This window comes from Phascolarctos cinereus, unplaced genomic scaffold, assembly GCF_003287225.1.
Source record: "Phascolarctos cinereus isolate Bilbo 61053 unplaced genomic scaffold, phaCin_HiC Scaffold_5;HRSCAF=322, whole genome shotgun sequence".
In the NCBI taxonomy this organism is placed as follows: Eukaryota; Metazoa; Chordata; class Mammalia; order Diprotodontia; family Phascolarctidae; genus Phascolarctos; species Phascolarctos cinereus.
In genome coordinates this window covers 241,652,127-241,679,219 of record NW_027555958.1, presented here as the reverse complement: position 1 = coordinate 241,679,219, position 27,093 = coordinate 241,652,127, and the positions used below count along the sequence as shown (strand labels likewise).

The window sequence follows — 27,093 nt, the reverse complement described above, 5'->3', positions numbered from 1 at the left end:
TCTCAGTAAGGAAACTCTTGCTACCAATATAGATTGACACCTTATAGGTTTGCAAAGTGTTTTACATTCCTGAGCCCACTGATTTTCACAATTAACCCTATGAGGCAGGAGCTATTATTATCTTTATTTTACAGATAAGGAAACTGAGGCTCAGAAAAGGTAAATGACTTGCTCAGGGTCACATCGTCAGCAAACACAGGCATAATAGTTCCAACTCAACTCTTCTTAGTAAATGAGCACTTACTATATGCCAGGCATTGTGCTAAGAAGCACAGTTTCTAACCAAGGCTATTACTCCACCCACTACACCATGACATCTTCCCCATGCACGTCTACATAAACTCACATGGTGCCACACAGTTCCATATAAAGTCATTAGTGCTCTGAACCCTAACAATTTCTCACAGCTCCAGGTCCCATATGACTTTCTATAGCCCCAGGTCCATACCCCCTGTAGCCCAGGATAAGGTGTCTGTTCTAGGACAACAATCACTCCCTGTTCTGAGAAGTGGGTGGCCACCTTTTTCCAGTCTGATGTTTGGCTGAGGGAGAAATCAGTAGAATTGGTGAAGGGAGGACAGGGAAGCTTTCTTGAATGAGGCATAAATTGAAAGGGGGAGGTCAAGGAGACTGGAGGTCTTTTCCCCCTGCGCCTCTGAAGCTCAGAGAAAGCCTCAAAAGTGATGACGGGTTGGTTGGGGGAAGGGGGGCAGACAAGGAAGGTATCTGGGGGAATCCTGTTCTTCGGCTAGATGTGAAGATGGACACGTCCTGGAATCATGGAAAGAAGGTGCCTGGTTGTCATGGCAATAACTCTAGGCATCAGCTCTTGGATCTAAGGGAGTATTTGTGCCAAGGGTCGGTCAGGTCTGGGCAAGTGAAGGAACCCAGGAGGCCCCAGTGAGGACCTATAAACCTGTCCCCAAAGCCCTGATAGTCCACTCAAGAATTATTTCTCTGTTGCAGGATTGGGGTGGGGGAGAGAGACAGAGCGAGAGTGAGAGAGAGAGAGAGAGAGAGAGAGAGAGAGAGAGAGAGAGAGAGAGAGAGAAAAGAAAGAGGGAAGACAGAAACAGAAAGAGGAGAGAAGGACAAGACAGGAGAAAGAGAAAGGAGAGAGAGAGAGAGAGAGAGAAGAAAGGAGAGAAGAAGAGAGAGAGAGAGTGTGTGTGTGTGTGTGTGTGTGTGTGTGTGTGTCAGATTAAGGGAGAAACAAAGAGAGAGGAATTGGGAAAGAAAAAAACAGAGGAAGAGAGTCAGAGAAAGGATAAGGGAGAAGAAAGGAAGGAAACATCAATTGCCTAGTACATGCCAGGTACTATGCTAAGCACTTTACAATTATCTCATTTCATTGTCATGACAACCCAGGGAGGTAGGTGCTATTTTTATCCTCATTTTACAGTTGAGGAAACTGAGGTAGACAGAGTAATTTGACCAGGGTCGCACAGCTAGTAACTGTCTAAGGCTATATTTGAACTAAAGTCTTGACTCCAGGCTCAGGAGAGAGAGACAGAGACATAAAGTGATAGAGAAATGGAGAGAGAGGAAGGGAGGGCAGGAGAGAAAGACAGAGAGACAAAGATAGAGACAAAGAAAGACAGAGAGAGAGAAGAGGGGGGAGGAAGAGAGAGAGAAATGCAGAGAGAGAGATCCCAAACCAAGGAACCAGACAAGATAAAGAAGACAATACATAAAGTTCTCCTTGTCCTTGATCCCTATCCTAGACCTTTCCCCAGGAAGCCCCAGGAAGTCTGGAGGCCTGGGTTTCCTTTCCCCTCTATCTCCCAGGAGTCCCAGAGCTCCTCTCCATCTCCCTCAAAGCCCCCTGAAAAGGAAGAGACTGGAGCTACAAACGACCTAGAGATTGAAATGTGAGTGCTGTAGGGGGAGGGGGGGCTGAACGAAGCCAAGCAGAGAGGCCCCCAGGCCCCCAGAGAATTTGTCTTTTTGTGGATGGGAAACCAGGATGTAAAACACTCAAAATGCGGGTCTCTGGGCAGCCAGAGTTAAGTCCATCTATTAGAAGTAAGAGTAGGAGGAAGATGAAGGGGAGGGGGCTGTTTCCTGGGCCCTCACTTTGGTCAGATGCTTCCCCCACACCCCTGGGTTTCTCAGTGAAGGAGTGCCGGGGAACATATTCTCTCCATGAAGCCAGCCCCAAAGTCTTGGCCTTTCAGAGCTGCAGTGGTGGGGTAGCATGGGGGGCCCTGGCAGCCCCAGGGATCGCTACAGAAACGTTTCTGCCTCCCCCAACTCCCTGCCCCCTGCCCCTCCTTCCCTGCTCTTGGTGCCCCCCCTTCTCGAGGTGATGTCAGCCCCCGCCCCGCCCCCCTTGGGAGCACTGTGGCCAAATAAGGAGAACACGGCAGGAGTCAGGACTGACTTGGGGCGGTGGGGAGCTGCCCCTGGCCAGGACTACATACAACTGATGAGCTGCAGGGGGAGGGAGAAACTAAGAGAGGGGGTGCACAGAATGAGCAGAACGGGGGCTGGGAAGGCGATGAAGAAAAGAACCCCTCCCACCCAACAAAAGTACTTATATTCGAATGAACTTTCAGACACATGAACACAAATCTACTAATATGCAGGCACACGTGTGAGTACACTCAGACACATACACGGACAGTAAGACACACGAACACACACGTCAACATGAAGGCACATCCAGGAACACTGATGTGTGCAAATGTTACATGCTCACTCCTACACAGAGGCAGCTTTCCTCATTGTTCCCCTGGCAGTGTCCTGAACCTGGGAATTTGGGGAATCAGCATAACACAGGGGAAAGAGTATGGAATTCAGAGGACCTGGTTCCAAATCCTACTACCTACCTACCTATGTGACCTTGGGCAAGTCTCTTAACATCTCTGGGCCTCAGCTGCCTCTTCTGTAAAATGTCCCCTAAGATACACATTAGTGACCTCATTAGGTTGTTTCATGAGAAACAGGAAGAAAAGTCAGGCCTCCCCCATCCTCACTACCATCCTGAGTGGCTATGCCAGTTTGGACCCTTCTGACACATGCTAGGATCTGGGGACAAAAAATAAGGGAGGGTTGGGGTAGAGGGGTGATAGGCTAGCAGCTTAGAGAGGGGCAGCTAAGGGCCTTGAGATCAGAGGATCTCAGGAGTCAGAGCCAGAAGGGACACTTCATTTCACAATGGAGGAAACTGAGAGGAAGTGACTTGCCCAAGGTCACACAGGCCATAAGTAGTAGAGTAGAGGCTTGAGTCTGGGTTTTCTACCTTCAATTCTGGTACTTTCCCCACTCTTCCATGCTGGCTAGAGTAGTGGGAATTTCAAAGAGGAGAACTAACAGAGCCCTCCCATTGGCTGGGCTCAAGAGTCTCTTCGCCCAAAGTAATAAGGCTGAGCAGACCACTTCTGGCCTCAGTGCCCAGTGCTTGAGAAGGGAGAAGGGGTCAGGGGTCAGGGAAGGGAGATTGGCCAGCCAGCGCCTTTGGGAATGGGGGCAGGGCCGAGTGCAGTATGAAACTCCTTCAGCTTCTTGTCTCCCAGGGGAGACAAGGGTGTGAACCTTTGCCCCTTTCCCCTCCCTCCCCAATGCTGGAGCCTCTCCCCTTAACAGCAGTAGAGAAGGATAGATGGGAGGGAAACACCTTTTTCCTTAGAGATATTACAGATTACTTCCTCCTCCCCCTGCTTGGTCTCTCCAGGCTATAGACAACCTCTATAGTGTTTGACTATGCCATTGATTAATAATAATAATTCACATTTATAGAGCACTTTAAAGTTTACCAAACTATTCCTTCCCAAACAATCCTGTGAGGAAGGTAGTATAAATATTTCAAAGATGAGGAAAGCTAGGATCAGAAAAATGAAGCATCTTGCCTGCAGTGAGGGGCATAGTAAATGTCAGATCCGAGATTAGACTCTGAGGCTCCCAGCTCTAAATCCAGCACTTTTGAGGTAGGAAAGGGAGTCAGGGATAAAGTGAACATGGACAGAGAGATACAATGATGGATAGAGACTAGGGCACAGGTAAAGAACTCAGAGACTGGAACAGAAAGGAGAAAAGGAAAAGAGAAAAAGCAGAAGAGAGAGATAGAAGAAAGGAGGGAAGGAAGGAGAGGGGGGCTAGACAGCAGAACATACACAAAAAGACAGAAAGGGAGGGAAAGAAGATGGGGAAGGAGAAACAGATAGAAAAGGAAGGTTAGGGAAGAAAGAAAACAGAGAAGACCAAAAGGGAAGAGAGACAGAGAATGAGCAAATGATGGGGATAAAGGAAGAGGAGAAAGAGATAAAGAAACCCTGAGGAAGAGACAGAAAAAAGAGATTGGAAGAGAAAGAAAAATGTAGGGAGAGGATGAAGAAGAGAGAGAAAGAGAAAACCAGAGAAGGAAGGAATGAGAGGAGTGCTAGAGCGAGGGGACCACAGCAGCAGTAGGGAGGCAGAGCTGGAGAGATCCAAGCATTCCAATCAGAGCTTCTGGAGGACCTAGAGCCTGTCTTTCATCCCCCATGGGCAATCCGTTTTCTCACCACCAACCACGTTCACTCTTCAAGGATCTGAATGCAAAAACCTATCCCTCACCCCTTCTCCGCCATTGACTTTAGCTTTTCCAATCTCTAATCCATAAATATTTACCGAGTGCCTACTCTGTGCAAGGCATGGCAATCTCTTCTGGCCCTGGACCCAACCCTGTTAGCTACTGACAGTCTCTTTTCTCTCTTGTAGCCATCTGCTCCCTGTACTGTGACCTATTGATATCCACACCCCACTCCCCACTCAGCTCCTATCTACAGATATAGCCCATCCCTTTCCTCTGTCCAGGTCCTCAATCTTCCTCGGGGTCTGCCCTGGCTTGGGATTGGGAGTGGAGTGGGGGGGGGAGGGCAGAGAAAGGTGCCTGAGCAGGCTTGAGGACAGGTGAGAAGATAAGGGGCCTCTTGCCTGTCCACTCCCCTTGGGGCCTGATGCACCAGAAGAACTGGCTGGACTGCTCCATGTGGCTGGGGCTAGGCCTCTGGATGCCGGGGCTCCCCCCCCCCCCCCCCCCCCGCCCCCGCCCCCTCTACAGCCCCTAGCCCAGCTCTGCAGAGTGCAGAATCTCCCAGGGGCCCAAAGCCTCTCCCCCACTCCCCACTCTCAGGGAGAGGCCTAACATGTTCTCTGGCTACAGGAAATTGCTATCCTGGTGAGAAAGGTGAACTCTGCAGAAGCAAACCCCCTGGGTACCAGCCCCTGCCTGATAACTTTTCTGAGCTGTGGGAGGGGTCCTCACCCAAGCACAGTTTGAGGTTCTAGCTTTGGTCCAGGGTAGATCCCATGTTAGGGGAGTGCAGGGAGTGGGGCAGTGTAGGATGCAGAGGGAGGCATTGCTCAACCGCAGGTAAGGAACCCCTGGATATTTCAATTGGTGCAAAAAAGTAAGGATCAATCAGTAGATGTTTCCTATATCCACAGGGAGAAGGAGAAGCCTCATCTTCACTAAGAGCACTGCACGAAGCCCTCCCCCACCCCCCAACTTGTTGGCTAAAAGGCCTGGGATAGGACGGATGAGGGAGATGAACACACTCTCAGGACTTTGGGGCCTTCCCCACCCCCCATCCCATTACCCACTGCCAGCTGCTCCGTTGCCTTTCCCTCCCATACCCCTTCCCCCACCCCCACCCCCACTTGAAAGCCAGCTGTTCCCCAGCTGCCAGCTCCTCCCCAGACGTGGTCACACTGCAGCCTTGGGCTGGGGGGCCCACCTGGCTCCCCCTTAGCTGAAGTCCCTTAGAGAGATTCAGCCTAAGGAACCACACCCCCAACTAGTGGGGAGTAAGGGGCTGTAGCCCTTGCGAAGTAAGGTCGGGCCTTTTACAGGAGGAAGCAATTTGGAGAGCCTGGCTAGGCAAGGCTAGTGGTGGTGGCAGTAGGGGGGTGGGGAAGGGAGGGAGGGATAAAGGGGGCTCCTCCCCTTCTCCCCTCCCCCCTCCTCCTCCTCCTAATGTGCTTCCAATTTGGGCTGGGCAGCCTCACTCTCTCCACATGCACACAGGGACATGGGCAGAGGGGCATGGAGGTTGGGAGCGGTTAAAGAGGATCCTTTGGGAGCAAAAGAGTGGGGTTCTCCTAGGAGGTCTGTGAGAGGGACAGGCAGAAGAGTAGGGGCCATAGAGAGAGATATGCTGGGTTTCTTTTTGCGGGGAAGCCTTTCAGTGCCAGAGCGATAGAAGTAAGAACTGCCAGGAGCAAGGAGCAGGGTGGGAAGTGGGGTTCTGGGGGTGTGGCAGAAGGAGGGAGAAAGGGTTGGACTAAACAGCCTGTAAGGGTCCTCTCAGTTCTAACATTCTGAGTCTAGGAGGTAGGAGCCCCTCAGTCCTGGTCTGTGTCTCTTGGAGACCGAAGGAGCCCAGCTCTGCCCCAGGCCCCTACTTTTACTGTCTCAGGACAGCTTAACCAGAACTTCCCAGTTCCCCAAGCCTGGCTGACTGTCCTGTGTAGCCCTGGCCTCGATCCTGAGAGAAGCAGGTGACTGGGGTGGGGGAAGAAGAGACAGCTAGGTAACACACACCTGGTGATTTTACATGTAACCCTGGCCTGCAGCTGTCACAGCGATTTCAGGTTCACATTTGAGTTCCGCGATGTGACAACAGAGAGCTTTCTCACAGGCTCACACATACTAGCATTCGTTAATTCCCTTTCCATCACCCAAACACACAGAGCTCAAAGTCACAGTGTCATCCAAACACTCGAAATCTATCATACACATAGGGCAAAGAGTTGTTAACATCTCCATGTATCTCTTCCTACCTCTTGACTTTGTCTCTTCTCTGTTCCTACCAACCTTTTATCTCTGTCAACTCTCTCCTCTCTTTCTATATCTTCTTTCTCTGTGTGTCTCTTTTCCCTCTCCCCTCCCTGCAGTCTGTGTCTCCTTCTGTGTATGTCTCTCCTCTCTGTGGATGTTTTGGTTTTGTGTGTGTGTCCTTCCCCTCTTTTCTCTCTTCTCTCTTCTTCCCTCTCCTCCTGCCCTCTTATGTAAATTCTCACAGTCTTATAACATGCTGGATGTCAAGCACACACTCAATCTCCTTCCATCCGTTTGTTACTATAGCATTTTTCCTTCACAGTTCTTCACACACAAACAAATGTGGCCACAGCATGTCACAGTGTATCTCCTAGCTGCAAAGTCATATGGTCATTCCTCACTGTCTCATAGAAAGTCACATGAAATCTCTGACACTTGCTGTTAGTTTCACACATACATACAGTCTCACACAGTCACATATAGTGTCTCCAGTCTTACACATAATTTTTTTCTCTGCTTGTCTTTGTCCTAGTCTCTCACAGATAAAGCCAGTCACAATCACATATTAGATCGGAAACAGTACCACACAGTGCCACAAATACATACATTGTCTCGATCACTCTACATGGTCCCTCTCCTCTCACAAACATATCACAAGTATTCTCTCTTACACATACAGGATTCTCTCTCTCTCTCTCTCTCTCTCTCTCTCTCTCTCTCTCTCTCTCTCTCTCTCTCTCTCTCTCTCTCTTTCTCTCTCACCAGTTCCTCTATCACTTCCTGTCTTTTCCGGCCTGGCTGGGAGTGCAGGAAGCAATCAGTGCTCCAGGAAACCTCAGGGGCCCGGGCCACTGGGATGAGGGGGTGGGACACACTCTCTTCTCCCTACTACCACCCCAAAATGAGGAAGGGGACTACAGTCCAAAGCAATTGAAATGATCAAGGGTGTCTTTTGCCTTTTGCTGTCTGTGGGACATACTGAGCTTCCACTCACTCCAGCTCCCATTGAATATCATGTAAAGGGATTGTAGCCACATCCAGAGAAGAGCACGCAAGCAGCTGGACAGCAACATGAGCATTTTGGAGAGGGACAGAGAGGTGGAGGCAAGGGAGACTGAACTGGGGAATGACCTGATGACCTCCAGAGAGCTCTGATCAGAGAATTTCATATGACTACAGATCTGGCATTGGAAGGGACCTCTTCTAGGCACCCCTCCCCCCTCATTTTACAGAGGAGGAAAGCGAGCCTAAGTGACTTGCACCTGTGGCCACACAGTTAAAAAATGGTGTCAGGTATGGGTTTAACCTGGGCTTCTTATCTCTAACTCAGATACTATCCATGACACCATGGTGTCTCTCATTTCCACGGGCACGGAGAGTAGGTATGGGGAGGGTGGGTATCAGAATCTTGAACATTAAGTCCAGGCACATTCTACTTTCTGCAGCTTCTAGGTTTAGGTAAGAAATTCTCCCAAAGGCTCTTAGCATCCATTCTCAACTCATGGCATTTGTGAAGCAACCTCAGGACCTATTCTCTTGGTTGATGGATCCTAGGATGTAATCCACTTTGGCCCCAGATCCCCCCTCCACCCACATCATACCCCTAGCTCAGGATCTACCAGCCTCCTCTCTGAGGGAGGTGAGGGCCTTCTCAGAAGCACCTTTATTTCGAGGGCCAATTTGATACACTTTGATCTCCCAACTTTGACCTTTCCCCTGGGTCTCAGGTTGTGAAGTATGTGTTCAGTGTGCCTAGGCGGAGGTTGAAGGGATGATCTAAGGGTCTGAGCCTGCCTCTGGACTACCCATCTTGGTCCTGCTAATTGTCTGGTCATAATAATAACAATAGCTATCATTTACATAGCACTTTAACATTTGCAAAACACTTTACAAATATTTTCTCATTTTATCCTTCTAACAGCTCTGGAAGGCAAAAGCTATAATTATCCCCATTTTAGAGATGAGAAAATTGTGGCAGACAGATGTTAAGTGACTTGCCCAGGGTCACAAAGCTAGTGAGTATCTGAAGTTGAATATGAATGCAGGTCTTCTGGACTTCAGGTCCAATGTGCTACCCACTCCATCACCTAACTGCCTCTATCCCTACAGCCTTAGAAATAAGCACAATAGAATATAAGCTTCTTGAGAACAGGAACAGTTTCCATTTTTGTCTTCATATTCCCAGGGCCTAGCATTGTGCTTTGCACATGGTAGGTGCTTAACCAATATTTGTGGATGTGACCACAGCAGAGAGAAAATAGTGGCGAGCAAATACTACAAAGGGAGTTTCTTTGAGACAGCATCTCTCCAACCAGGTCCACTCTTTCCCTGATTCACTCAACCCTCATACAGCTTCTTTGTCCCTCTGTGTGTCCTGTGGCCCCAACCCAGCACACAGCTGTCTCCAACTGTCTGGGATTTCCTCAACTCCCCTCACGTTACTCCTTGTTACTCCTTGTTCACTCTCTTTTTCTAGCCCCATCTTCCTCTAATCATGTGTCTCCCTACTCTCTCCTCAGGACCCCCAGTGGGTCCCAAGAGCCCATGGGGAAGGCCAGAGAAGACAAGATGGAGACTATGACTAAGACCTTAGGTCAAAGGTTCATGAAATTAAAGAGCTGGAAAAGCCTTGTAGATTATCTAGTCCAGACTCCTTATTTTATGGATATGGAAACTGAGGTCCACTGATGGTTAATGCCTTGCCCAAGGTCACACAATGAGCTACTGGTGGAGCTGGGATGAGAATGTACTGGGCCTCGACTCCCATGCTGGTTTTCCACTAAATCACAATGACAATCTCCATTCCCTACCTTCAAAGTACCCAACTGGGTATATATCTCCCTTGTATTTTTACTTTCTCACCTGGCTTTGGCCTGGTACTTCAGTCTTCATACTGCTTGGGCTCTGTCTGCTCCTCTCTGCCCACCCTCCTCAACTTTCTAAGGGGGTCCACGAGACCCCTGAAATGCCTAACTCCACACCAGTTTGGCTTCTATGCACTTCTCTAGCCTAAATGTGTTCATTAGCATTAATTATCCTTCTCTCTCAGAGGATGGGGGGTGGGTGGGGGAAGGCCTTATTGAGTTGGAGGTTCCCACTGGCTTTTAAGGGCTCCTCTGTGGTATATATACCTGTGTTGGTGGGGGCAGTTTGGTCCCTGGCAGCAGGGAAGAGCAGAGACCTGCGGCCCCCCACTACCCACCAAAGAAGGAACAAAGGCTGAGTGGATAGCTATTGAAAAGGCATCGCTCTACTTTCATTGTGGGGGGTAGGGGGAGGAGAGGGAGTTTCTCAGTTCCTTCCAAGGGTAGGAGCATACAAGGTCCATCCAGGACTTTCATCCTCTTGGGATGGGATGTCATGAAGTGAAGGGATTCAACTATGCCCCCTAATATCATAGCAGAGCACCCTATCTTGTCCAGAGTAAGCCAGAGACTAGGCCAGAGCCCAGGTACTCCTACTTTTAGCTAGGCACTGGGTCATAGGTCCCTGGCCTGTGGTGTCCCCCAGCACATACAAGTCCCACCTTAGAGGTGGAGGAGAAGCAAATGTGTACAGTAGAACTGGGCCACAGGAGACAGGCACACAAAGCTACCTCAGCCAGCCCCTCAGAGTGCTGCTGTCCACCCCCACCTCTACCACCCCCTACTCTCTAAGGCTACAAGCCCAGGCCTGACCTGGCTCTGCCTCTACCAGAAGGTGGGAGAGAGGAGAAATACATTGACATGAAGTATGTCTAACATCCCTCTATAATGCACTCCCATACTCCCAGCTTTCCTGCCCCCCCCAAGTCTCTTGATTCCATCCCCCTCCCCCCCATCTACTCCAATGACTTCTTTCCTCCTGAAAACCTTAGAGGGTCTACCATGGGAGCCAATATAGGAGGATATCTCCCCTGACAACTTCTCTCTCTTTTCTCTTCCTTACACAGACACACAGACACAGGCACACAGACCCAGGCACACACACACACACACACACACACAACTAGAAGTCCATGTATAGGACAGCTCCTCTTCCCCCATACTTCCCAGCCACGCAAAGGGGAGGGGGGGAATGACAGACAATGGAGAGGGGGTACAAAGGCACATTATCTCCCCTCACCCCAATTAAGGCACATGGCCGATGCAGTCGTAAGGAGTCGTAAAGAGGAGACTACTCATATAGAGGGAAGGGGAATCCCAGGCCCACTATACTCACTGTCCCCCATGTCCTGCGCTGAGTGGAGGGGGAGCACACACCCCACTCTGTAGTTGAAATAACTGTGTGTGTCCATACGCAGAGAAAAGTAAGGATCTTGTGGGAACTTACTAACAGTTTTAGTCTCTTACCCAGAGCAGAGTACCTACAATTTTCTCCCTCCAACACAATACTACTGGAGCACACAATCACCCCTCACTCTCAACGGGGCTGACTTCTCCTAGCCTCTTGGTTGTGGCCACCCTGGCTTGGCCCAGCATAAGGCCCGAGGGCCCGGGGTTGGCGGCCTTGTGTGGGGCTGGGCCTGGGCTCACCGACTGCGGCTCCTTAGTCCCGGGAGTCCAAAGGGCGACAGGGCCCGGAGGACCCAGCGCTCGAGCCTGGGCCCTGGAGCTTTGGCTACGGGCAGGGGGAGCGGCCCAGGGCTGGCTAACTGGGGACACAGAGAAAAGGCGCCAGTCTTGGAAGAGGGGTTCCCTGATCCACCTCCCCTAGAGTGGTCAGGCCCGGCTCTCTCCAAGCACACTCACATAACAACGTGCAGACACTGACCCTAGCACAGAAAGACCCCGCAGACTTCAGCCGCCAGCCAGGGCCCCCAAACAACACGCTCTCGCCCTCCCCCCGCAACCTCCAGAGGTGCCTTAGCCGCTGGAAGGGGGGAGGAATGGGTAACAACTGGGAGGCGGGGCTTCCCGGAGAGGACCCCCCCCTTTTCCCTATAAACTTCCTACCAACCCCGCTGGAGTTCAGGGTTGGACAATGGGGAGACTTCTCTCCCAGACCCCGTCCCCCAAACCAGCGGCCTCTTTCCCAGGGAGCAACTACCTCTCCCCTCCCTGGGCCTCTTTCCCAGCCTGGTCCCTGCTTACCTGGTCCGAGCTCCGGGGAGGGGGGCTCCGGTTGGGGGCCCCGCTTTGGCGGGCCAAGGGGTCTGGAAGGGTTGGGGAGGTTCTAGGACAAGACAGATGGGGAAGGGGTGTCCGGGGGGCCGTGGGGAGGGGGTTGGCAGGAATGTGCGGAATGAGCCGGGCTGGAGCGGGAGGCGCCGGGCGCGGAGGAGGGAGCGATCGGGGCGGAAAGTTTGTGCAGAGAAGACCGGGGGGGGGGGGGGGGGCGGGAGCAGTGGAGAAGGAGGGTGGGGGGCGGAGGAGAGGAGGGCGGGGCGGAGAAAGGCGAGGAAGGGGCGGGCAGTAAGTGGGACCCACCCCCGTAGGGGGGGCCGGGCAGCTGCCCCCTCCCCCTCTTCCCAGATCGAACCTCCTCTCCCCAATCTTCCCGCGTGCTCCCTCCCAACCACTCCTTTCAAGGACCCCGCCAGGAGCCTTCACCTCCATTTCGGGTGCCGGGGTACATACCCCTTCATCTCCTTTCTGCCCCACTCTCGCCAGCGCCCCCTCCAGGCTTTGGGGCTCAAGGAGGGGGCGTGGCCTTTCGTTGGGGGTGTGTCCTCTTGCTTCGAGGGCGTGGTCTCTGACCCAGAGTCCGTCCAGCCCGAGGAGGCGGGGGCTGGCTAAGGACGCATCACAAGCTGAGATTCAAAGGGAGGGACCTGTGATCCTCAGGGTTCGCAGTGGCACTCCAACTCCCAACCCCCGAACCAAGGGTCTTCGATGGTCGGATACATTTGATGGGAAAGTAAAGTGACTTCTGTCTCCCCCATATCTCTTAAAACGGGCTGTACCCCTTCCCAGAGCTGGGGCCCACTGTGTCCTCCCTCCCCCGGAAGCTTGGGAGACCCCCGCCTCCAGCCTCAGATCCTGGGACCCAGCAGTTCAGGTCCCGCGCCCTCCGCCCCGCCCTGGCGGCTACTTCAGCCTCGCCCCGGGCCCGGTTTGTCTGGTTCTCCCCGAGTGGCTGGTTTCTCGAATTTCCCATTTCCCACTTTCCCTCCAGCTCTTTCAATGCCCCCTCCACCACCATTCCCTCCCCTTTTTCCGCGCCTTCCGTAGCTCCCCGAAGTGGGAGACACTAAGCAACTCCAGGGAGAAAGTGTGCGTGTGTATACTCTAAAAGACTTCCCTTAATATTCTGGGGGGATGAAGCTAGACAGAATGGGTTGGGAAGGATGGGGTTAATTTAATCCGCAGAGCTTCCTGCGGGTCCGGAGTTGCTCCCTCAGGATCCCGCAATGAGGTCGGGTCCTCATTCTCAGCTCCCCCTTCTTATATTCCTCTCACTCCAACCCCCACCCCCAACAACCCTCTTTCCGTTCGCAGTCCCCTTGCACCCTTCCTCAGTGAGCGTTGTGCTCACCGCCAGGAAAATTGCTTTATTTGCACATCCCCTGCAAGTCAGCCTCTTCAACCTTGCCCCAGGGAGACCCAGTTCAGAGCCCCAGTGCAGCTCGAGGTGGGGGAGAGGAGGAGAAAAAGGGGAGAGTGGTTTAAAAATATACAACCCCAAACTGCTCCCGGACAGGAAGTAACTGGGAGGATGGGGGGGGGAGGCACGCTAGGGAGAGGGAGAGCACCACATCCAGATGTGCAGCGCCAACTTGAGTCCAGATGTTCCTCATCTCCTCCCAGCTGTCTCAGTTCCTCCCCTTGTCTCAGCCAAGAGCTGGCAGCATGGGGGTGGGGGCGACTCTAGAGACGAGCCCTCCAGGAATTAGAGTCAGTAGCTTTGGAAGCAGGGTCAAGGATCATTAAGGGAGTGGAACTCACATCAGGGCTCCTGGAGCAGAGGGGTCACTTCTCCGAGGGTCCCTTTGGCAAGGACCATTAAAAATAGGTTGGGAATCTCTGGGGTGGAGGGACCCTTGGGGTTTGAGTTTACAGTAAAAGACCTCCAGGATGAAAGAAGCTGAGGATCACAGTCTCTGTTGGAGTCCTCTTCCACACAGGGCATGGAGTCTTGGAGCACTAGGGGCAAGGTAGAGGTCACTCACAGGCCAGTTTCCCATCAAAGCTGGAGAGGGCTATAGCAAAGCCTTGTAGGGCGCAAAGTGGGTATCGATAGTCCAGAGTGAATGCGTCCTCAGACACCCTGCCAAACTGCAGCACGATATAGTCAGCTAGAGAGAGACAGAAGGTGTGGGTTGGAGTACCCTGGCTTCTGGCACTGTTACCTCAGGGGGCCTCTCAACCCTTCCCCCCACCACCTGTGCTTGAGAAAGACACAATAGATTCACTGAGGCTTCAACTGTTTTTGTTTTGTTTTGTTTTGTTTTTGGCTAGGTGATGGGGTTAAGTGACTTGCCCAGGGTCACAGCTGGTAAGTGTCAAGTGTCTGCGGCCACATTTGAATTCAGGTCCTCCTGACTCCAGGGCTGGTGCTCTATCCACTGCTCCACTTAGCTGCCCCCGAGGCTTCAACTATTAGGGGACAGGGCTATCTTTGGTTTGCCCTCTCTACCCTCAGGTCCAGGACCCTCCAGTCCCAAGGGACCTTATTCTAGCCACAGCCTGGCCCTCCTAACCCACTCACCAATGGCTCCTTCCTGTCACTGATCCCATCCCTAGAGCTTCATCCTTGTCTCCCCTCCCCCCTCCCCATAGCCTAAGTACTCTTAGCTCAACTACACACTTCATTTCAGTTCCACTTTCCCCACCCCCAACTAGTCGACAGTCTCCTCTTCTAGATCCAAGATCTAGCTCAGTCCTGTTTTCCCTATCCTAGGCCTCCATTCCCCACTCTTAAAATATCCTCATCTGTCCTGTGCCCCCATGTCTCATCCCCTAGGCCAAGCACCCCCCCATCCACCCCCAGCATCCAGGGGGACAGGAAGCTGCTAAAAATACTCCCAACCACAGCAGACCCTGCTTTAGCTGAAACCTGATCTACTTAGCAGCTTCCCAAGGCCTTCAGACAGGTGACAGTGGGGACTTCTCAATGGGGGTTGGGGAGAGGGAGCTGTGCTCTGTGTTTACCAGGCATCAGGAACCTGGAGCTCTTCCCAAAAATATCCCTATGTGCCCACTAGACATTCCTATCCCAGTGGGAAGAGCCTCTCTCCTTGGCCTGCATAGATAGCACAGTTCAGTATTTTTATTGTTTTAAATTCCCCTTCCCCAGCTAGGTGGTAAGCTTCTTGAGGGCAGGAATGGTGTCCTTTACCAGATTCATTCATCGAACTAAGGTATTTGTTAAGAAAGCACTCTGTCTTTTGTATGACCTACTATATTGGGGCATACAGGAGCCTCTCAAAAAATACCCTTTTCACAGATGCATGAAAGGACAGTGTGGAGTCTTGGGGAAAAGGTGGACAAGGGTGGGATGGGAGGGAAACTAGGAGACTGAGTAAGTCATAGGAACCTTAGATGTAATCCAAGTCTAAAGCCCTAATTTTAAAGACGGGAAAACCTCAGGCCCAGAGAGGTTGTGATTTACCCAAGAACACACAGATGCTAAGCAGCAGGGCCAGGATTTGAACCCAAACTCAGAACTCTTTCCATGACACAGAATGCTTCTCAACTAATTGCTGTGCTTGTCTGGATGTTGGAGGGAGATAGGTGGCACATTGAATAGAGCACTGGGTTTGGAACCAGGAAGACTCATCTTCATGAGTTCAAATCCAGCCTTAGACACTTACTAGTTGGGCAAGTCATTTGACCCTCTTTGCCTCAGTTTCCCCATCTATAAAATGAGCTGGGGAAGGAAATGGCAAACCACTCCAGGATCTTTGGCAAGAAAACCCCAAATGGGGTCAAGAAGAGTCAGACATGACTTCAAAAAAAAATTAGCCATCTCTCAGTTGATGACTGGATATCCCCTTAGTTTCCAGTGGGGGTGGGCGGGTGGAAGGTGAGGAGGAAGGAAAGAGAAGGGTTAGGGTCATTCTGGGTTGGAAGCCCCCTGATCCCTAAAATGCTTACGGTCATCCAAATGTATAATCTGGAAGTTCTTAACAGAGGCCTGGGTGACCCGTCCTTGGAAATTGAGGGTATAGGAGCCACTCTCTTCATTCCAGATGGGTGTCTTGTTTCGTAGCTCTATCAGATTCTCCATTGTCTTGTTCTGCCAGCGCACCAGAAGCCCATCACTATCCTGGAGGCAATTTGGGGGGCATCAGGTAATGGGGCCAATCATTAAGCCCAACTAGGGAGTATGGGAGGAAGACACAGGGGAAAGGGGGCCAATATCATAGGATTTAGAGCTAGAAAGGGCTTTAGAAATTATCAACTGATTCTAGTCCTCATTTTATGGATGGGGAAACCAAGGCCCAGAAAGGGGAAGTGATTTGAGCCAAGGTCACACTGGGAGTAAGTGGAAGAGTCAGGATTTGAACCCAGGGTCCTTGGATTCCCTATCCAGTGTTTATTCTACTATACAGCACTGCCTCTGAGGTCATGCAGGTTTTGAATGCTTCTGCTGGTTCCATTTCATAGAGCCTAAGCCTGCTTACGTGTTTGTGTGAATGTGTGTCTATTAAAGACAAACACCTAGTGTCCTTGTGGAATGTTATCTCCAGTGAGTCTGTTTGTGTATGTTCTGTGAGTCCGTCTCTATGCTTGTGGAAATGGCAAAACATTTTCCCTTTGTGGGTCTCAGTTTCCTTATCTGTGCTCTATGTCCCTATGTCCTTGTAAGTGTGCCTGTGGGGAGGGGGCTCTGTCAACACTAGGCCACCACTGGCTGAACAGTGAAAAACTCAATCTAATTTATTATTCAGTGTCATGTAAACAGCTCCTGGCAGGGAGCTTTGCACATTGCAGACTCTCAAATAGCTGTCGATTTTATTTTGAATAAGTTTATAAACAAAACTCCAAACCTATCGTTGTTTTCTTGAATTCTGCTTTTAGTACAACCAGGTAAATATGAATTTGGGAGTTCATGTGGTTGCCTGAGGGTGAGTGTGAAGGAGCAGAGGGGTTGAAAATACTGGGTCAGGTGAAGAGGGCAGCCCTCCCCTCCCTTAGGGTCATCCATAGGGCAGGAATAGCTAGGACAGGGGGCAGGGGGCAGGGTAAAACTCAGAGGGTAGAGATAGCTCACATTTCGTGGCCGGATTGGGATCCTCTCATTTTCTGAGCTCATGCCTGGGATGACAACTGTCATTCGACGGGGTCCCCGGAATCCCAGAACGTTGGTCTCCTAGGTTGGAGATTCCAGTCAGTCTGGCCCCTAAGTGGGCCTGGGATGGGAAGCAGGGACTGTGGGGTCCTTGGGAGGAGGAAGCTAGGGCTAGGATGGTAGCTAGAGGGAACTTGGGATGCGGGGGTGGGGTGGGGTTTGAGGGGAGCCAAAGGCTGAGAGCATTAGAAAAGAAGCTCAGTCCTCACGTAGATGATAGCTGCCAATTCTTGTCGATAGGTCCCCACATCTGCGCCTCCATGATGGGGGATTCTTTCCATTGTCAAACACGGTGAATCGGGACCCTATAAGGTTAGACCTATAACCAAGAGGCAGAACTTGAGATGGGGCAGGGGAATCTGGGTAGTGCTAAAGATGTGTGTGTATGTGGAGGGCCAAGTCCAGGGAATGGGTTGGAAGACTGGCAGGTCAAAGGGTGGAGGTCATATGTGGTGGTCTTTATTTCCCTCTTCTCTATTGTCTTTTCCCACTATTACCTAGAGCCACCAGATGGTCCCTATATCTGAGAGCAGGAGGGGTCCCTATTTCTAGTTAATTGAGGGAAGGACACAGGGGCTTGCAGAACTAATTAACTGAGGGAAGTATCCCCAACTACAGAGATACAAGTATCTCTGACTGACTGGTTGTATTGAGTATCAGAGGAGAATATGGGTTATGTAAACTGTAGGGCACAATACAGAAATTACTGATTGGAGAATATAGAAGGTTCCTTGGCCCTTCTTCCTCCCCTTCTTCCCCCATGGTTTTGGGAAGAGGATATGTGAATTCCTTTAAAGGTCTGTCCAAGGGGCCCAGCCTAATCCTCCCTGTTTCTGACCCTTGCCTAAGTCACCTTCCCCACCCTTTGCCCTGCCCAGCCAGGTTGCCCAACTGCTCAGGACTCACAGAACAGAATAACAAAGCTACAAAGGACCTTGGACCTTCAGTCCAACCTGTCCTTTTATAGATAAGGCAAGTGACTTGCCCAAGGTCATACACCTAGTCAGAGCCAGAACTAGGGACCAAGTCTTCCAACTTCCAAGTCCAGGGCTCTTCATTATACCACACTGCCCCCTATGTACACACACCTGAGCTTGCCAATGAAGTCTTCCCCTGCCCGGGAAAGGTTGGTGGGGTCAACAGAGATGAGATAATTGGCTGTCTTGCTCCTTTTCCGTTTTCGGCCAGCTAGGAGGAATACCTAGAGTAGGAAAGGGGGGGTGGGAGGAAAGAGAGAGAAGGGGTCTGCGTGGGAAGGAGGTTGGGAATCTGGGAAAGAGCAGACAAGGAACAGGAGAAGGCGAAGAGAGGGAGTCTCAACCCCTCACCTGTAGCGCCTCTGATCTGTAGGGTTTCTCATGCCCATCCTTGACCTATCTGTCCCTGGCCCAACTCTTAGCCCCTTCCATCACCTCCCAATCTCTCCTTTCCCACACTACCCCATTCCTTCTCTTCCTTTCCTGTGCCTACTCCCCACCTTCCGGTCACTGTCCAGGTGCAGGTAGTAGGAGGGGTACAATCCCCGGTCCATTCCCTTCTTGTCACGGGTTACCCGGCACCTCACAGTTCTTCCTTGTGGTGCTGGGCGCAGCACAAACTCCTTGGGGTCATCCACCTCGATAGGGGGTGATGGGGGCCTCTCTTCCTTCTAGATGGGGGAAGGGCAGCAGGAATATATCAGGGGACCCCAATTCATTCAAGATTCTGTCCCAGGATTTCCAAATCCCCAGGGGTAACCTACCCTAAGTTCCTTGTCCACAGCTCTTGAGGGGGGCCTATCCTTATATCCGGAAGATAGAAACTGGAGGAACCAGCTATGCTGGGTCTGAATCTCCCTTCAAGCACATCCCCTCTTCCTGGGCCTCCATGAGAAATGAAAAAAAATTCTCCCCCCCCAGTTTCTACCTCTTAGAAGCTTGCGTTAGGGACTGAACAATGGATTTTAAAATTTCTTTTTAAAAAATCATCTCCCCAAATCTTTGTTATGTATGCATGAGAACATACGCGAATGTGTGTGTACACGTATAACTGTGTCTATTAGTGAATGTTTGCATGTGCAAATGTCTATGTGTATACAAAAATGTACACGTATGCCAATGGATATGTGTGTATATGTATATTTCTCTGGAATAATTCTAGGAATGGATTGTCAATTGATTACCCTATGGTTCCATTCTACATCCCTTAGAATTTCCAGACTAAAACAGTGTTTACTCCTAGCCACTATTCAGTCCATATGTTGTCTCCCCATTTAGAGTGTAAGCTCCTTGAGGGCAGGGATAGTGTCTCTTTTGTGTTTGCATCCTTAGCACAGTACCTGGCACTAGTAAGGGATCAGGACCGGGCTTGTGGTTTCATTGGTATAGGCAAGTTCCAGGTGAGAAAACTTCCCCTGACAATACAGGCTGGCACCTTCTCTGCAACCTAGAGGGTTGTCTAGGGCGCTAAGAGGTTGTGACTGGTCCAGGGTCACCCAGACAGTATGGGGAATGTGGGACCTGAACCTAGGCCTTCTTGATTCCAAGGCTGGCTCTCTAACCACTGTGCTAGGCTGCCGCTCATATATAGTAAGCACTTAATACATGCTTTTTTATTCTTTCTTTGTATACATGTGTGCCTGTGTATGTATAGCACATGTATTCATCTTTGTGTGAACATGCTTTTGTATCTGAGCATGAATGTGCCTGAGTGTGAATGTGTCCAAGTATGAAAGGTATTTGTGTGTGGGTGTAAGTGGGGGGCACTTTGGCCCCATTGGATGGTTGGACCTCAGAGGGCAGGGCTGAGAGACCAGGTAGCACCAGGCACTGGGCTGTTCTGTCCTACATTTGGTTATGTCCCACTCTGAAATGGGAAAGACCCTGTCCCACCCACAGGATCCCAAGTTCCTTAAGCTACCTGCAAATTGATTCTCCCAAAATTCCCCTAAAATTCCATCCCTGTCCCAGACATTCTGCGCTCTGAGGAGACCTTTAATCCAGTCCCCTAGGGATCCTACCTTTGGGACTTTCCCTTTTCCTTTCCCTTTTCCCTTTCTGTTGCTATTCTTGGCTGTTGCCTCTTCCTCCTCACTCTCAGCTTCTGGAACTTTAGGGGAGGCTGGGGATGAAATAGAGGGTGATGAAGTTCTCCCTGAGTGCCTCATCCCCACCCCAAGGTAGTGGAATTACTTGGGGAAGAAGGGAGGGAGGTAGTTCTGATTCCTCCCAGAACATTCTGGCGCTCAGACTGTGGGGGAAACCATTGATGTCGATCTCACCACCACCACCACCACCACTACCAGCAGCAGCAGTAGCAGCAGGACTTGACTCTTCTGTCCCTCCCCCCAAAGGTATCTGGTCCACTGATTTTGGTACCCCAAGCCTTAATGGAGTGGAGCAAGATGGAGGTAATCAGGAAAACCTGAGTGGGAATGTGGGGTGGTCCTCACCCTTCTTCTTCAATGGTTTTTCTATAGGGCCACCTCCTCCAGCCTGGAACATAGATTCTGGCATCTTTTTGTTTCCAGTCGGTGTAACAGTGGAGTCCTTTTCAGCTTCACCAGATTCTAGGATTGGGGAGAGAGGAGATAATCAAAATGGTGGAAGCATAACTTTCTTCCCCCATTCCCAGTACTTTGGCATTAAGGGTGGGAGGGTAGGCAGGTCTCACCTTTCTTCTTGTCCTTTCTTATCTTGGGCTCCTCCCCAGCTGAACTCCCTGCTGCTGCTTCCTTCTTCTTATTTCGGACAGCTTTTCGGGGGACAGCAGGGCTTCCCAGATCTCCTAGGGATTGGGGGTAGCAGAGAAAAAAGGAGAAAAAAGGGACTAAGGGCTTCTGATGTCCCCTCCATATCCTGTCATCCTTGAGGTCCCTTCCTCAACTGCCAGTAAGATTATAAACTCCTAGAGGTCAGGGATCATGCCCACCATAATATTGTGCAATGCAAGGATACAAATACAAGAGACACTATTCCTGCCCTCAAGGAATTTACACTCTAATAGGAGGAAGCAACTTATGTACTGTATGATGGCTTGTAGAGAACAATATTTTGGTCTGGAAATTCAAAGGGATATAGAATGAAACCACAGGGTAATCAATTGACAATCTAAGTCAGAGGACCTGGGTTCGAATCCTAATCTGGTGTGACTTTGAGCAAACGACTTACTCTCAGTTTTTTAATTTCCAAGTCCAACACACTTTGCATTATACTATACTACCTCTCCTTAGGGGGAGCTAGCCTGGAGTCAGGAAGACCTGAGTTCAAATCCAGCCTCAGACACTTACTAGCTGTGTGACCTGAGCAAGTCATTTAACCCCATTCACTTCAGTTCCTCATCTGTAAAATGGGGACACACTGGAGAAGGAAATGGCAAACTACTCCAGTATCTTTGCAAAGAAAACCCTATAGACAAGTCCATGGGATCATGAAGAGTCAGATATGACTGAATGACTTAACAACCTCTCATTGGTTCTAACCATCTACTTGGTACACCTACTGGAAAGGACTGTAAGATCAGAGATTTAGAACTGGAAGGGACCTTTGAAATCATCTGAAGGCCCAACTGTTTCTCTTTATAGTTGAGGAAATTGGGGGTCAGTGATGTTAAGTGACTTGCCCAGAGTAACCCCAAGTAGGGGGTGGCAGAGTCAGGATTTGAACCCAGGTCCGGTCTTCAAATACAAATCCATTCTTTGAACTCCTTACTATCATTGGTCATTTACTATGTACTGACTTCCAGGCTGGTATAGGAAGTTACAGGTGATCTACTTGTATTTTAAGTTAATGTTTTAAAATGTGTGTACATCTAGACTGTCTCCCCAACTAGACTGTAAATTCCCCAGGGGAAGGTACCTCTCTGGATCCTCACAGTGCTCACTGTACAATTTTATCCATAGTATTTGTTCAGAATTCACTGATTGACTGATTTGGCTGAATTTCTCTTTTTTCTTGATCCCTTCTTCCTATTCCTTCCATCCTAAAGCCTCTTTTACCCTTCTATACATTCTTCCCTCATCTTAAATTTTTTCCTCCTTCTCACCTTGGGGCTGGGTCCCCTTTCCCTTTGTGTCTCCATCTGCTTTTCCTTTGAGGACTTTCTTTGAAGGTTTTAAAAGCGAGACTTTCTCTTTCTTTTTCTCTTCCTCGTCTTCTTCCTCCTCATCCTCTTCTTCCTCTTCTTCTAGGGATGGACACAACCTCATCATGTGGGTTGTTCCTTCCCCAATCAATCTCTTCTGGGGGAATGGGACCCAGAATGGAAAGGGTCTGGGGAAAGGGAGTTGGAAGAGAACGAAGACCCTGGGAATTGGTGAGGGACTAGGGTTGAGGGCCCAGAAAGGAGGGATAGTGTTTCTCATTTCCTTTCTAGCAGTTCTCAGAGCCCAACCTGAGACCAGAGACAGGAGTGTATGTTTTTCCACGATTATGTGACTCTATGTTTGTCTTGGGGGAAGGTACTTTCTAGGAGAAGCATCCTTCTATTACTTTATGTCTATATCTTGATTTCTAAGGTCCTTTTTAGTTCTAAAATGTTATGTCTCTGTGCCTGCCTGTCTCTCCTGTCCTCTTCTCTGTTTGCTGTCTCTGTTCCTTTTCTGTCTTTTCCTTCTTTCTCACTTCTCCATCTATGTTTTTTCTTTTTTATTTATCTTTCTTTTCTTCTCCTTCTTGCCTTTCTATCTGTTCCCTTTCACTTATCTTTTTTTCTCTATCCTTTTTCTTCTCTATATAGCTTTCCTTCCTTGTCTCTCTTTCTCTCTCCTCCTGTCTCAATCTTCTTTCTCTTCTTTTGTATTACTTTATCTCTTCCCCTTGTACCCTATCTTTCTATTTTTTTCCCTTTCCTTTGTCTTCTATCTCCTCTGTCTCTCTTTATTTCTGTCTCTCTCTCTTTCTGTGTCTCTTTCTTTCTCTTTCTCTCTCCCCTCTACCCATCTCTATCTGTCTCTCTCCCCCATCTCTCTCTGCTTCTGCCTGTCTGTTTATGTCTCTCCTATCTTTCTCTGTCTCTTCTCCGTCTTTCCCTGTTCTCTATTTGTCTCTGTCTCACCTCATAGCTCTCTGCTCCATGTCTCTCTTTGCTACCACTTCTCGGTCTCCCAGTCTCCCTCTTCTGTTAACCCTTCTCAGCCCCACTTTTCCTTTCTCCTTCGGTGCCCCCAGCTACCTCCTCCCATCATCTTCAGGGGCTTCATTCAGTCTCTCACCCTCCTGCACGTTTGGGGCCCGGGCTACGAGGAAAGTCTCCCCGGGGCTTGGCTTCTTCCGCTCGGGGTCACGAATGAACTTGGCGTAGGGGTTCGGTTCAGCAGGGGTCCTGGGCGGCTCATCCCGCCGCCGCCCCTTCTTCCCCTCTGGGCAGAGACATCTCGGTCAGGGACAGCGACCCAGGCGCCCGGGAGACACTCCCGCCCCCTTCCCCCTGCACAGCGTCCACTTTCCCTCTCCCCAACCTGGGGGCAGTAATAGAGGGGCAGGGTAGGGGTACTCCCCTCGCCCTGCCTCCCCCCAGCCCTGGATCCCAGCTCTCTCCTCACCCTGCGGTGGCGCCCCCCGCTCGTCCCCACGCCCTGCGGTTGCTCTTCTCCGGGGTTTGGCTTCGGCGGGGCTGGAGCACTCCTGGGGTTCGGGCCGCTTCTTCTTTGGCTTCTGCCCTGCGGCGAGACGCTGCGGGACCGGGGTGCGGTGCAGGGGGTGGCGGTCAAGGAGTGGGGTGGGGAGGTGGTACTGGCCGACGGGAGGGGCTGCCCTCAGGGTAACCAGGGAACGGTAAGGCCCTGAGGGGTCAGGCTACTGAGGCTAATCGGTTTTAGCTGAGGCTAGAAATAACCGCGGATTATTGGGGAGGGGCGGTGCAAAGGAAGAAGGAATGGATACCCTCCTTTTCATGCCCACGGTGACCCTGGAGAGGGCCCAGGAATACATATACCCACATACCCCAAAGCCCACTCCTCTGATTTGCCCCATATCCCCAGGTGCGTTCATCCATTAGACATTCCCCAGCACTCCCCAAACCCTTTCAGCTCCACGAGACATCACCACACCACAGGATAACACCTCAACCCCCTGACTCCTGAGACCCACCCTCAGGGGAAGTCACTCGCATAGACACACACACTAATGGAGTGTGAGCCGGCTGCGTGAGCTGACTCGTTTCCATCTGATCTCATCAGGATAGGGGGAGGTTAGCGGGGTTGGCTACCTGTTTGGGGCGCGTCTGTAGTTCAGGGCTCGCGGGTTCCTCCTCCAGCTCACTGGGGTTTGAAGGAGGAGAGTCAGTGTTTAGCCCCTCTGAATGCTTTCTTCCCCAGCCCCCTCTTGCCCCTCTAACACCTCCGAGTCAGGATCTTTCTCTCCTCCAGGGATCGGAGGGTCCTGGAACTCCCAGAGCCAGGAGCTCAGATAAGGCGAGGGTGAATGTATTAGGAGGTACCACTGACCTTTCAGAGGCCCAGACTTCTCGGAGGGTATTGTCCTCCAGAGGCATGTTGGGGATATAGCTCCCCTTCCCGGCTTTGCCTTTTCTGGTTTCCAGGGCTGTGTGTGGAGACTACTGCTTGCTTGGCTAATCTCTACAGCTCATCCCCTGTGACTGGGGCTCAGGACAGCTGGAGGTGTATTGGACGATGGGGGAGGGAAAGAAAAGGAGCAGAGGTAGGCATTGTATGATCCTGGGAAGAACTGGAAGCAACACCTGGGTCGGGGGTCAGGACTGGGCTATGCCCTAAGTATTACCATGGAAATGGGTGTCTTTTCTCTCCACTCCTTTGCTCAGCCTGGCTCTCATGACCTTTATTCTCCTCCAAGGCTTCGACCTGTCACACTGCCTGGTCTGGATTTCACAGTGGGATGCTTAAGGTCATCTTGAAAACTACTGGATTTGAGGGGCAGCTAGGTGACCCAGTGAATAGAGCTCTGGCCTTGGAGTCAGGAGAACCTGAGTTCAAATCCAGCCTCAAATACACAACACTCACTAGCTGTGTGACCCTGGGCAAGTCACTTAACCCCGATTGCCTCACCAAAAAGCAAAAATAAATAAAGAAAAAAAACTACTGGATTTGGCATCAAATCCCATTTCTGCTATTTACTGTGTGACCTTAGACAAACTAAATAAGCTTTCCTGGCCTCAGTTCCTTAACTGTAAAGGGAGGAGACAAATAGATGCCTGTAAGGTCTCTTTCCTGCTCTGAATCTATGATTCCATCATCTAGGAATCAGGATGGAGACAGAAAGTCTCTATAGTGGGTAGAGTACTGGAGTCAGAAAGACCTGAGTTCAAATTCTGACTCAGACACTTGCTGAATTCCTTACTTCACCTGTGTGACACTGGTTAGATCATAACCTCTCAGCCCCAGTTTCCTCATCTGCAATAGGAATAATAATAGCACCCATCTCAAAGGACAAGGCAATCTGTGATAGGTGCCACACATGGACCTGAAGAACGACAGAACCCGGTCTGGAACCCTGAGGCTAATGTTCTAAACATCCACATGATATTGAATGAGCCGAGTTATCGTTCTTGACCTCATTTTCTTCATATCTCAAATAAATGGTTTGAATTAGATGATCTCTAAGGTGCATCTGTGAACTTTAAGGACGTTTACAGATGAGGAAACAGAATTTGAACTCAAGTCTTTCTGACTCCGACACTCAATCCACTGTGCCTTCTGTAGGTTGATGTTCTCTGTCCCCATCATAATCCCTAGATCATAGAATAATAGATTTAAAGATCTGAAAGGGACATTAAAGGTTGCCTTTGTTTTTATATCTGTCATTTCTCCTTCTGAATTGCACCAATGAGCCAGTCACCAAGCATTTACTAAATGATTACTCTGTGCTAGGCACTCTGCTAAGTGCTGGAGATACAGAGAAAGTCAAAGACTCTGCTCATAGTCTAAGGAGAAGACATGTAAATAACTAGTTACATACAAAATCCACAAAGTAGACTGAAGGTAATCTCAGAGGAGAAGGCAATAGAAGCTGTGGAGATCCAGCAAAAGCTGCCTGCAGAAGGCTGTATTTGAGCTGAGTCTTTCCAGAAGCCATGGGAAAAACTACCAGGTAAAGGCAAGGAGAAAGAGAGCATTCCAGACATGGGGGACAGCCAGTATAAAGATACAGATAACAGAGCTGGAGTGTCATATGTGGGGGTAAGTAGTAGGGTTTCCTGTGTAGCAGATGCTCAATGAATATTCATTCAAAAATGAAAATGGACTAATGACCAAATATTCCACAAGCTGATAATTACTTCTTATAATGTTTGTAAAGAATCTGAAATAAAGACTTTCATTCTACCAATTCTGGGAGAGAAACTGATGTTGACCAAGAAATGACTAATCCTGCTTGCCATCATGATAGAAAAGAGAATAATACTGGTGACTTCTCCATTGAGTCTCTTGTGGAAATCATCAGAAAACACTCTTCTTGAGGGCCAGGGGTACGTTCTCCTTCAGGCTTTAGTAAGAGATTTAATTTTTTTCTTTCTGGAGGCAGTTGGGGTTAAGTGACATGCCCAGGGTCACACAGATAGTAAACTTCTGAAGTTGGATTTGAACTCAGGTCTTCCTGACTCCAGGGTCGGTGCTGTATCCATTGAGCCACCTAGCTGCCCCAAGGAGATTTAATTTAATTGATTTGATTAAATTATATATCTCTCCCCCTCCCCTTATTTGAACATACTTAAAATTATATTCATTGATAATGAACTGGGATATAGGAACAGAAAATTACATCAGTAAGGAATGGTGGGGGAGGGCACTTACTAGAAGGGATTTTTTTTTTAATACTTCAAGGATCTGTGATTCATTGATGAGGGTACTTGCCTTCCACTGATTCTAACTTACTAGATGGTCTTTGGCTTATTGGAGTCAAACTTTTCTTCACCTTGGTGAATTTCTTCACTTAATTGGCAATGAGCCTCTGAACTCAGTCTGTTTTTCATTGTTTCTGATCTGCTACAAATGAAATGGTAACTCTTATGTCTCATTGTGGCATGGAAGTGCCCCTTCAATCGAATTTTTGCCCCAGGTGCCAGAATTCTGAGTTAGAACCTGTACATGTGTCAAAAGCATGACTCCAACATTTCCTGCCAAACCCGACATGTCCAAAAAGAATTCATTACTTGCCCCCAAA

General features: G+C 50.0%; 2 protein-coding genes across 2 annotated transcripts in view; both read right to left on the bottom strand.

Annotated features, from left to right (window-relative positions):
• Positions 1-12,300, bottom strand: part of TEAD3 (TEA domain transcription factor 3) — a 33,727-nt gene extending 21,427 nt beyond the window's left edge. Inside the window, 1 exon segment of the mRNA XM_078155683.1 lies at positions 11,836-12,300. Within this exon segment, the coding sequence (XP_078011809.1) occupies positions 11,836-12,300 (465 nt within the window).
• Positions 12,301-13,668: 1,368 nt separating this feature from the next.
• TULP1 (TUB like protein 1) lies at positions 13,669-24,448 on the bottom strand. Its single transcript, XM_078155682.1, is given in 15 exon segments — positions 13,669-13,979; positions 15,781-15,952; positions 16,901-16,999; positions 17,188-17,236; positions 17,238-17,297; positions 18,067-18,179; positions 18,456-18,626; positions 19,977-20,077; positions 20,409-20,525; positions 20,630-20,743; positions 22,001-22,141; positions 23,169-23,315; positions 23,499-23,688; positions 24,164-24,215; positions 24,402-24,448. Coding segments are annotated over 15 exon segments (1,707 nt in total). The 3' UTR covers positions 13,669-13,845.
• Positions 24,449-27,093: the final 2,645 nt, after the last annotated feature.